The 12,330-nt window shown below is 39.3% G+C and overlaps 1 protein-coding gene and 1 long non-coding RNA gene across 7 annotated transcripts; one reads left to right on the top strand and one right to left on the bottom strand.

Annotated features, from left to right (window-relative positions):
• Positions 1 to 1,004: 1,004 nt before the first annotated feature.
• LOC110895920 (NDR1/HIN1-like protein 10) lies at positions 1,005 to 3,085 on the top strand. Of its 6 annotated transcripts, none has more exons than XR_004860987.1 (2): positions 1,005 to 1,934; positions 2,773 to 3,085. XR_004860987.1 is itself a non-coding variant. In XM_022143310.2 (2 exons), exon 1 carries the CDS (start codon positions 1,155 to 1,157, stop codon positions 1,878 to 1,880), a length of 726 nt encoding a protein of 241 aa, XP_021999002.1. In that variant the 5' UTR covers positions 1,005 to 1,154; the 3' UTR covers positions 1,881 to 1,926; positions 2,773 to 3,085. The 6 variants fall into 6 exon arrangements, 2 of the variants coding, with proteins under 2 accessions (XP_021999002.1, XP_021999001.1); XR_004860986.1 differs by having other exon boundaries at positions 2,582 to 3,085; XR_002567448.2 differs by having other exon boundaries at positions 1,005 to 1,951; positions 2,774 to 3,085.
• A 3,027-nt stretch (positions 3,086 to 6,112) lies between these two features.
• LOC118479824 lies at positions 6,113 to 8,441 on the bottom strand. Its single transcript, XR_004860984.1, has 2 exons — positions 8,270 to 8,441; positions 6,113 to 6,308 (listed from the first exon to the last, which is right to left on the bottom strand). It is a non-coding gene; the product is annotated as an uncharacterized LOC118479824 (long non-coding RNA).
• Between the last annotated feature and the right edge of the window lie 3,889 nt (positions 8,442 to 12,330).

The raw sequence follows: 12,330 nt of genomic DNA, 5'->3' as shown, positions 1-12,330 counted from the left end.
CCTGGTGGAGGCGTGTGTTGGGCTATCCCTGGTGGAGGTTGGAAAGTGGCTCCGTTTGTGGTCTGAGTGATTATCCTATTGGGGGCTTGGAAAATGGGTCCAGTTGTGGTTTGGCTAACAACCCTGGATGCGCTTCCAAAAATACTAGGAAAATCGTTGTTTATCTGCCCTTCTTGGATGATTTCGTTCCTTTGGCTCCTTTGGACGTGTGCTGTGTCCGAAACGAGTTCAAAGGAAGAAACTTCTCCGTCTACTTGGTGTGAAGGGTTTTGTTCAGGCATTTTAGCGAGTGTTTTTCAAAAAGAAAAGAGATGAGATTGGTTTTGCAAAAAAGCGGATGGCGCCAATGATGAAACACAGGATAACACCAAGGTTATACTGCAGGGTTGTTTCTCCGGTGGGTTCAATCTCCTTTCCTACTCGCTGAAATGACTTAGTTCCTGCAAAACAGCAACACCATTAGTCTCGTTAAGAGGAGAATATGGGGGTTTTCCTCTTAACCAGGCTCCGGCGTGAGAATAAGTACTGTTCTGAGGGAGAATAAACAGTGTGTGTTGAGTGTGTGAATAAGGAGAGCAAGATGATTTAACCTGAATGATGAAGGGTCCTATTTATAGCCGGAGGGTGAAGGAGGGAGGAGCAGTTGTGCCAGCTGTGGTTGCGCGCCAGGTGTCCGACCAAGGGGAATATCCTTTTGGTCTCCTCTGCCATAGCCGGTGTGGTGGTACACGTGGCACGCTTACATTTGTCCATGCTGGAAATCTCGTACTGGTGTTGTCAGCTTTGCCCCCTGATTTGCCGCAGGCCTATGTGGCGCTCTGCGGCTGGTGACACGTGTTTGTCATTCTTGTCGGATAAAACATCTTTAGTGCCATCTTAACATTTTCCAGAAGCTTCTAGAAGGTTATGGATTACTTTCGACCATAGCTCTTCAAGGGCAAAATTAATTGATCGTAGTGGTATTCGTTCTGCAAATATGTGATATTTTCGAAGAATTTAGAAAAGAAAAAAAGAAGAAAGAAAGAAAAACCTATCGACGAAGGCAAATATAACATGTTACTTTGGGATGGATATGATCTATCATCCATTAGTTTATTATTCCAGTCATCACTTTAAAAACACGCTTTCCGGCCCACCACCGCCTAACTCCAACCATGGCGGATCCCAACAGGCCCGTCACCGGCTATCCCGCTCCACCTGCTTCCAACGGCTACCCCGCTCCGCCTGCTTCCAACGGCTACCCCGCATACCCTTACGCTGTGCAGCAGCAGCAGCATCAACCCTCCTACTACTACTCCAACCCCCTTGCCAATCAACAACGCGCCACCTTCCTCCGCCGCATGTTTGCCCTCTTTATCGGCTGCGTCATCATCATCGGCACCATCGCCTTCATCATCTGGCTTGTCCTCCGTCCCCAAGTCCCTCAATTCACTCTCCAAACCCTAACCCTAACCAACTTCAACGTCACTTCCAACTCCATGATCTCCGGCAATTGGGACGCCCGCTTCACCGTCCGTAACCCTAACTCCAAGATCACTCTCTTCTACGATCACGTCGAAGCCGCCGTTTTCTACAAGTCGGAATCCATTGCGGAGACTGCTGTGCCGCCGTTTGTGCAGGGGAAGAAGAACGAAACGGCGGTTAGGACTACGTTCGCTTCGTTGTCGGCGTATGTAGATGGTATTAATAGCGAGAGGGCTCATGGAACCGTTGAGTTCAATTTGAGGATGGTGGCTAGGGTTAGGTTTAGGGCTGGTTCTTGGTGGGCTAGACGGAGGATTTTGAGGATTTATTGCCCTGATTTGTCGGTTCGGGTTTCGGCTAATAGTTCAGCTGGAGAGATGACTGGTGGCTCCAAGCACTGCAGGGTTGGTTTGTGATTTGAGATTGATGAGCTGAAGGAAGGAAGGAAGGAAGGAAGGAAGGAAGGAAGGAAGGAAGGAAGGAAAGGGTATGTTTTTTAATTTACTTGTTTCACACCCTAGTTGGTATATTTAGACTGGTTTTTGTGTCTCCAGATTTAAGTTTTTGGATATATAGATTCAGATTTGGTTTTCATGCTAGTGTTTCTGTTGTAGATAGGTTAAGTTTTGGTCCTCCCTTTTGACTGTATTTGTCTGGGTTTTGATTAGGTCAGGCGCAGGCATCTGGATGGATGTTGTATGTACATGTAATGTTTTTGGTTGTACATACAACTTATTTATATATTAAATTATTATTATTATAAATATGTATAAAACTTACTTATAGCTAAATACCTATGAGTAATATAAAAAAAAGTTGCACAAATACATTGCCCTTCAGGTAAGAAAAGCGGTGCGCTTTGCAATTCGGCTCAATACACACTTTTTGAAACCAAGATCCTGGGTCCTGCCTGCTATCAATTAGCTGTTCATGAAAAAATAGTCTTTAGGGGATAGGTTTTTGTTGCTGTATGGCTGTTGACATAGATCTTTGCTGTTATTTTGAGTGTCCATTCAACTGTTTTTTCTGACAGAATTTATGGATGTTTAGACTGTTTCAACTTGCTTTCTGGTTCTGTCCATGCAAACCTTATTTTGATTTGTTGTTTGGATGTTTAGGTTCAATCAAACCGATTTCCGAAATACCCAAAGTTTGAGATAATAAAAGGAAGAAACAGAGATAGATTCAATCAAACTGATATCCGATATACCCAAATTTGAGATAATGGGTGTAAACGATTTGTGTTTTTTTTTTGTAAGTATCTGTTCAGTACATCATAGTGAGCCCGTCACTGATTTTGTGTTTATAGGTTATGTCTCAAGTCAGTGGCTATCCCTTGCGTGTTTTCCTTTGTGAACATTGCGAGGGCCACCGTAGTGCTTCTAAACGGCCGGGCCACCAGTACCCTGCTAAGACAGACAGTGGTTTTCAGACAGAAACCAGTGTAAGCTAGATTTAACTTGAAACCTTTGTTGGAGGAGAGCCACCTTGTTGCAGGTTCATTTTCCTCGACTTACTTAGTAAGGCTTGTTCTTGATATTTATGCTTACTTTTGACATTTCATGGCTGTGGTGAACTAAAAATCTTATAGTTAATTCTAGCTGCTTTATCTTTTGAGTAATCACACGTCTTTGGAATTTTGAGTTTTTGACACGGACCCTGAAAATCTGTGAGCTGAGTCTAGTCTGTACATTAAACTTGGGCTGGGGCTGAGCCTAGTCTGTACATTAAACTTGGGCTGGGGCCTGTAGGCTGTACTCAAACTCGAGTGGCTCATATCATTTACTAATTTTAGAGGTGGACAAAATAACGCCAACCGTGTAACCGGTTATTAACCACTTGAGGAATTACTGATTAGTGGTTATTTTTAACTGTAGGTTAGTAACCGGTTAAACGAAAAAACAACCTGAAAATTCAAAAATAAAAAGGCTCAAAAAACTGATATTAACCGAAAATGACCAAAAATTTAAAGAAAGGGCCAAAAAACTGGTTATTAACCGAAAGTAACCGATTAATCAACCGAACCGGTTAAAATAATTAACCGGACCAGTTAAAAAAATAACCGGTTAAAGCATTAAATGGTTAAAGCCAAAAAGTCAAATTAACCGGTATAACCGAATTGGTTATTGAAATTAATCGGTTTGTGCACCTCTATTTAATATTTTGAGGTTTTGAAAAGAAAATTTTGTCTATCCGTTTTTATGTATATACATATTTCCTTTTTTTATATTTTTTTTCATCTTATAACGTGCAACACCGATTAGAATAAAAATGTTTTACTTTTTTTTTTTGTTGTATAACTTGTATTTTTTAAGGATGGCTTTTTTTTAACGGCCAAAAGGATGGCTTGTGAAAAGGCGACTTGTTAAGAAAATGTAAAATTTGGCGTTTATAAAGTGAATTTAGTATTATATAGTTTTTGAAAAACTTGACAAAAGTTAACTATATTCGAGTCTAAAAGATATATTAGGAAGATTATTTTGGCAAAAAGGTTAGAAAACAATCTCCGTTAGATTTAAAATAAATAACTAAGGTTAAACGAGTGAAATTGACAAAAAAAAAGAGACGTGCGAGTTTATTTAGGGTATTCTTGACCATCCAAGTTAATAGTTTATCTCTTCTTCAATTCACTTCGTTTTTAAAACGTTAATAACTTTTTGGTACAACATTATTTTTTTTTATAAAAATTGTACCATAAAAATAAACGTTTTTCATCTTTAAAACGAGTATACTATTACTATACTTTTGAAAAAAAAAATGAAAACTCAGATGCGTAAAACGCAATGGACCAAAAACACGAATAAATGTTTTTTTTTTCTAAAACGCAATTGACTAAAACATAAAGAAATGTTTTTTTTAACGCAATGAACTAAAAACATAAAATAAAATCTTTATTTTAAAATGCAATGAACTAAAAATAAACGAACGTGTTTTTTTCTAAAACATAATGAACTAAAAAGCAAAAGAAAGTGTTTAAAACACAATAAACTAAAAAGTAAAAACACAAATAAATGTGTTTCTTTTTTCAACGCAATAAACTAAAAACATAAAAGAAAATGTTTTTCTAAAATGCAATGGACAAAAAATACACAAAATATGTGTTTTTTCATTTTTTTTTTGTAAAACGCAATGGACACAAAAATGTGTTTTTCAATTGTAAAACGCAATTCTATATGAAAGTCTAAACTGAAATCCATTTTGTAATTTTCCTTGAGACATTTTGCAAAGACCTGGTGTGCAACTTTTTACCACTGATTTCTCAATGAGATTGGAACCAATTATGTTGCCCAAAGGCATGAATAAATCAAGAAAAAGTTAAAATCACAGATATCTTCATTTGACAAGAAAATGTTTGAGAAATTTGAAAAGAGAAGTAACTGTTTCAACGAATTTCTAATGTTCCATCGTATTATGTTAAATTGAAAAAAAATGAAAAATTGTATAAAAATAAACTGGGTTTCTTCATAGAAATTGAAGAACATGTTGATTAAGAGTTTGAACCATTCATTAATGTAGAAAATCGCACTATAATGTAATAACTATAGAGATAGAAGGTAAAGGAAAGGTTGAAGACAGTGGGTTGTGAAGACATAGAGAGAGAAATAGAATAGATGAAAGGAGATTGACTAAAATGCCCCTCCGTATGTTTTTTTGTTATTTGCCCCATGTCCTAGTATCGCTTCGTACACTTCCTACCCAAGCCAAGTAAAACACAATTCTAAATGAAAGTTTAAACTGAAATCCATTTTGTAAATTTCTTTGAGACATTTTGTCAAATACCTGGTGTGCAACTTTTTACCATTGATTTCTCAATGAAATTGGAACCAATTATGTTGCTCAAACGTATGAATACATCAAGAGAAAGTTAAAATCAAAGATATCTTCATTTGACTAGAAAATGTTTGAGAAATTTGAGAAGAGAAGTACCTGTTTCAACCAATTTCCCGTGTTCCATCATTGAAAAAAAATGAGAAATTGTATAAAAATAAATTGTGTTTCTTCAAAGAAATTGAAGAACACGTTGATTGAGAGTTTGAACCATTCATTGATGTAGAAAATCGCACTATGGTGTAATAATTATAGAGTTAGCAGGTAAAGGAAAGGTTGAAGGCGGTGGGTTTTGAAGATCGTAGGTTTTGAAGACACATAGAAAGAGAAATAGAATAGATGAAAGGAGATTGACTAAAATGTCCCTCCCTATATTTTTTTGTTATTTGCCCCATGTCCTATTATCGCTTTTACACTTCCTATCCAAACCAAACTTCCTACTTGATCCTCTCCTAAGTCTACAAACCTGTAAAAAAGTTTAATTGAGGTAGCTGTCTAGGCAATGCCGTAAATAATTGCGTAATAAAATTAAACATTAAACTTTTGAGTTAATCTACAGATTAAATACCCTTAAATCATAAACTTGACGAAGATGAACTATATTTGACTTTATAAACTTGTAAAAAAGTTTAATTGATGTAGCTGTCAAGACAATGTTGTAAATTGCGTAATAATAAACATTAAACGTTTGAGTTAATCTAGAGAAATATAAATTAAACTGTCACATCTTCAAATCCCACATTGCGGAGTATCACCACAATGCGTGCGACTGACCATAATCATGTCACCAATCACATTGAACAATCTAATGTAGAAAAAATAAAGTAAAACCATTACCACTAATATGATTAGTGACAAAACATTCAAGTCTTAAAACATAGTTTAAGTTATTAGCGGAATCATAAAGTACAAAATCCCATTATAGTTTTAAAACACTAGTTCAAATAAGAACCCAACAACGGTTCTAGATAACCACTACACTCTTCCAAGCAATCTCCAGCGCATCACCTAAGGACCTGCAAGCATGCAGTAGTATGTCAACATAAAGTTGGCGAGTTCTCGGTTTTAAAAAGGTTTACTTGTTTTATCCCAAAAACATAAGTTACTAAGTTATCGGTATATAAAACATGTCATGGGGAGCTACCCCATCGTTAAGCTACTAAACTGTGTAGTACCGAAACTTTGACGTAGTTGTTGTTTTGCCCCAGATCAATGTCTATCATCATTGACTAGTGCCAAGGCATAAAAGTTCACTCCCGTCCTCCGATGCCAGGTGTGAGGTTTGTCAAATCTAACAGCGCTATCAACTATTATTCCGTTCGTCAAGCCAGGCGACTAATCAGTATAAGTGTATGGGGACTTAATGATAGAGTTTCGCCTAGTCTGCTAAAGACATGAATTATAGATATTGTTTAATTACTATTCCGTTCCCCAGGAATATTAGGTTCCCAACCCACTGGGAATACATGCTTTTAGTGTTAGTGTGAACTCACCTTTGCTTTGTTCGGTAGATTATGTTACTTGTCCTAAGTTGGTCAACCACGTCCAATTATAGTTACCGATACTTATTAGATTTATAAACAAGTAGGGCACGTATTGTATACACGTATTTAACAAGTAGTAGGTATATAACATCCATTATATAATACATGTGTCATAACAGTTCAACGTCGGGACGCAGATATTCAACAAGTAAAGTCCACAGTTGAGTTGAACAGTACAAGTGTGCGGCCCACAATAGGAATGCGGCCCAAAATATTGTGCAACCCAATGTAGTGTGCGGCCACTTGGCAAGTGTGCGGTCATGCATAAGTATGATGGTACTCTGTGCATTGGTGTCTGTACAAGGAGAATGTGCGACCAAAGGTGTGCGGCCTTGCATGAACTCTTTGTACGACGTGCAGCTAGAGTTGTACAATACATAAGTGTGCGACCTCGTATAACCTTCTTGTACGTTGTGCTTCAGTGGTTGCACATTTTGGAGTGTGTGACCACTGATGTGCACGGTGTGTTGAATGTTTGTTGTACATCATGCAAGCTAAGACTAAAGGGTATGGAGAGGATGGGCTTGGAGGGGATGAGCCGCCACGTAGGCGCCACGTAGGCTCGGCTTGAAGGGGATGAACCTAGGGGGTGGGGGATGAACCCCTTTATATATATATATGTATGTATGTATAGATGTATGTGTGTTAGGAGAGAGGAGAGAGGCACGGCTAACCCGGCTGTGGGGAGCCGCTTGAGCCGGGCCGGACATGAGGGGGGTGGTGTGGGGGACCGGCGCCGGTCCTAGCCGGGCCTCAGCCGGCCCCCATACCCATTAGTCTAAAGTGTACATTTCATGTGTGTGCGACAACATTTATTCCAATCAAAGAATCATTCAAGTTCACATGAGTAACAACACATCAATCAAAATTCAACTTTTTTGCATCAGTCATCATAAAATCTAATATTCCTTTCATTGAGCATAAACAGATCTACACACTATTCCTCATGAATTCTATTATCATATACATAGTATAACATCAGCTTTAACACATATCACACATAATCAGATCTATTTTGTGAATATCAAATCATCATTATCATATCAAAATATTCATAAAAATGGATCTAGTCTCTAAGCATAGATTATAACATCAAATAGATCTAGAGTTTAATAATACAAGATCAGAAAGGTTTATCACCTTTAAGAACCATTCAACCAATCTATCATCTATCACATTATAATATCAAAAGCACTTTTAAAAATCATGCAAATTTAGTATCATCTTGCAACACACAAACCCTAGTTCATCTATCATGTCATGAATGCTTTCTAAATCATGCTAACACAAAGAAAATCATCCAAAACAAATGTCTCATAAACACTTATTCTTAAAACAACTAGAAATAGACAATTAAGAGCCTCGATCGAGAACACATCATTCATACAATCATCTAATGAAACACAAGTATTAAAGCAATATAATTTACTAACCCGAAATAAAGGAATAAGAAGAAGTGTGCGAGAGATAGGGAAGATCTTCAAAAAGTAAGAAGCTTCGAAGATGGAAAAGCTGCTTGATGATGCCTTGAATCTTTAAAAGAAAGGAAGAAGGGAAAGTTTGCTGAAATGTAGGAGGATATTTCTAAAAAGGGCAGCCGCCAAGAAATGCTTTGGAAAGAGTTCTTGGGTCTGGCATCATCTGCATATTTATACACGAAGGAGGCGGCACATGTGAGTGTGCGGTCCAAGACACTAATCTCTTGGGCCGTGCTGGCCCAATATTTTAAAGGAGGTGTGCGGTTGGACAACTGATCGCACAGTGGTGCGCGGTTATATTTAATATTTTAAAGTGTGCGGTTGGGTTATAATGTGCGGCTGGATTTGGCTTTATCACAATCATTATTTTAATTATACTAACACAATAGCATTTTATAATCAACCAAAAACCAAACATTTTATTTATCACTCATAATTAAAACGTACGGTGAAACGTAAAGGAAATGATACGAGGTTAGAAGTGTGAGTTGTCACATTATCCCCAAGTTGAAAGAAATTTCGTCCCAAACTTTAGCATGCGGTTACTGAATAAGCTAAGTGTTTTCACTAGGTGTCAAATCATCCCCACGTTGATTGGGATTTCTTCCCACAATTCAGAAGTAGCTTCATCACTGGACGCCTTGTTCTTAAACAACTGAGAATATTTTCGCCTCATTTGGTCTTCTCTTTCCCAGGTAAACTCTTGACCACGACGTGTGTTTTAACGAACTCGAACTATGGGTATCTTGCTACGCTTGAGGGTTTTGATTTCTCGATCCATAATCTCAACTGGTTCCTCAACGAAACGAAGTTGATCATCGATTGTGAGTTCCTTGAAAGGGATAATGAGAGTTTCATCTGATAAACTCTTCTTCAGATTCGACACGTGGAAGACGTCGTGTACACCACTGAGCTCTCCAGGCAAATTCACTCGATATGCTACAGTGCCGATCTTTTCAGTGATTTCGAAAGGTCCGACATAACGCAGATTAAGCTTGCCCTGTTTGCCAAAACGGACCACACATTTCCAAGGTGATAATTTTAACAAGACTCGATCTCCAACTTGGAATTCCAACGGTTTTCTACACTTATCGGCGTAGCTTTTCAGACGGTCGCGTGCTGCCGCCATTCGTTGTCTGATTTGGGCAATCTTTTCCGTTGTGTCGAGTATGAGTTCAGGGCTAGTGATTTGCATGTCACCAACTTCACCCCAACACAAAGGTGATCGGCATTTCCGTTTGTACAACGCCTCGCACGGAGTAGCCCGAATGCTAGTGTGGTAGCTGTTGTTGTAAGAGAATTCCACCAAAGGCAGGTGTCTTTCCCAGCCATTGCCAAAATCGATGACACCCGCTTACAGCATGTCTTCGATGTGACAACTCGAAATTTGGAACCTTTCTTGTGCCTTGATGTAACATGCTTGAACGCTATGTGACTAGTTAACTTGTTAACTTAATAATAAATGTGAAGCTTTTATGTGATTATGTGTTGTATTTGTATGCATGTATGTATGTGTATATGTGAGCCGAGAACCCAACTAGAGACAACAAGGACCCGACTCGAGACCATGTGGTCTCGAGTGAACATAACCGATTTGGGCCTTTGGGCCGTGACCTCCTTAACCGGCTAGTAAGCCCTTTAGGGTAAACCATGAAGAACTAGTATTTATACTACACTCATGGCCACACTCACCATTTCTTTTGACAACACCCATACTCCTCCACACACACTCTCCTATCTTCCCTCTCACTAAAACCCTAGAAACACAAACACACCTCCAAGTTCTCGGATCCAATCGGTTGGCACAAGAACTCTCGGATTTGGACTTTGGATCGGCTCACACACGCATCTCACCAACCGGTTAGTATTTATGGTGTTTAGTGATTGATGTTTGTTGTTGTTAAGTGATAAAATGAATGATATGATGTTTATTGTGTTTATATTAGTGCTTTCATGATGTTCTTAATATAGATGATGTCCTTAGTATGTATAATGTTGGTAATCGGATTAACATGTCTTGATTTCGGTTATATGGCATGATGAGTTGATGATATCTTGTATTTAAATGAAGTTTAAACCATTAGATGTAAATGTTCATAAAACCGGTTTGCACTTGGCATGTAATCGGATTAGTATAAAAACCGAGCTTGTGGTGTTATGCTAAATGTTTTGATGATTGTTCATAATTTTGGTAGAATAAGGGTTGAATGTGTTATGAATATGTTTTGAATATATGAAGAACTTGATGAATGTGTTTGAATACATGAAGAACAACTTGAATATGCAATGAAAGTGTGTTGAATATTTGAAATCTGCACTGTTTGATCCGATTTGGGTAAATATTAGACAACAAAACATGTTTAGTGGATAGTACATAATTCTGCATGAATTCTATTGGATAGTACAATCTGTGCAGAATCAGCAACTGTTGGGGAGTCGAGACCCCCGGTTGCGACTCGAAACCTCCATGTTGCGACACCGGTTGCGAGTCGTGAACACCTGGTTGCGACCCGCAACCATAACATGACAAGCCGAGACCACAGGTTGCGAGTCCCGTTGCGACTCGAAACCTTAGCATGATCAGCCGAAACCATGGTTGCGACATAGGTTGCGACTCGCAACCATCCATGATCAACACAAACAGCATAACCCGCAACCATGTTTGCGAGTCCGGTTGCGACTCGAGACCACGCTTATTGGACTTGCTTAGTTACGGGCCTTAGTTAATGGGCCGGCCTTGTGGACTTCTGTGTTAACTGTTTAATGCGTGTTTTGGGCTTAAGTGATTGGGCTGAACATATGGGCTATACGTGCTACTGTTAACTGATTATGTTGTGCACTGTTGTTGAAACTACCATGATAGAACTGTATGCTAGGATCGTTACTTGTACGTGCACTGCTTGGTTTGAATCTGATTATAAATGGTATCTATGTTAGGACATAGTTGACCACTTGCAACTTGACCGACCCTTCTGTGATTAACTGCCGAGCAAACCAAGGTGAGTTCACACCCTCTACAAAGCATGGGGTTCCCTGGGTTGGGAACGGGGTTAAGGAACGTGGATTCCTCGTCCTCCTTGGGTAGGACAGCTATGGTTCAGGAATGTGATTCCTCGTCCGGATGGACGGATAACTCGTACTAGACCAAAACTCTATCACGAAGTCCCTCCTTTTTGTATCGACTTAATCGCCGGGCCAATGGCGAGCGGGTCATTAGTTAGATAGCGCTATTTAGGTCTGACAAACCTCACACCGTGCCGCAGAGGACGGGCGTGAACTAATGGATCTGGGGCACGTCAATGATGATAGACATTGATGTTTTCAAGGCACATAAACATGACTACAGTCAGCAGTCGATATGGTAACGGGTCTAGTGTACGCATGGGGTAGCCCCCACGGCCGAAATGCCTGATAACTAACATGGGGTAGCCCCCACGGCTGGAATGCCAGAGTAACTGGGAATGAACATGTCACATTTTCAAACTATGGGGTAACCCCCACGGCAGGATGCCAGATAAAGGAAACTGTTTTCGAAATAACTAAAACGAACACCCAACTGTGAACTCACTCAACTAGTTGTTGACTCGTTACTACATGCTTTGCAGGACCATAGGTACTCAGCTGGAGCTTGCATGGAGGAGAGTCGTTGTGGGACACGGATTGCTGCGTGCCATGTTCCATTTGAAAACATTTGAACTTATGTTATAACTATTAAACTTATGCTTCCGCTTACAACTTAAACTTGGTTTTGTTGGAACACCAATCGTATTGGTTAAACTTTTGTGATTACTTATATGCTTGTTCAGTATGATTGGTGGCTGGATCCTGGTCAGTCACGCCTCCAAGCGGTAGTACTCCGCGGGTGGATTTTGGGGGTGTGACAGATTGGTATCAGAGCCATTGGTTATAGTGAACTTGGTTTTAATAAAGGGGAAACGGTTTTGTTAAAACCAGACTATAACCGGTTTAGTGCTCAACGGTCCACAACGACACTTCACTCCACATGCAAGGCTCGA

This window comes from Helianthus annuus, chromosome 6 (assembly GCF_002127325.2).
Source record: "Helianthus annuus cultivar XRQ/B chromosome 6, HanXRQr2.0-SUNRISE, whole genome shotgun sequence".
Lineage (NCBI taxonomy): Eukaryota > Viridiplantae > Streptophyta > Magnoliopsida > Asterales > Asteraceae > Helianthus > Helianthus annuus.
The sequence above is the reverse complement of the archived record's forward strand: the minus strand, read 5'-3'. Positions and strand labels throughout refer to the sequence as shown.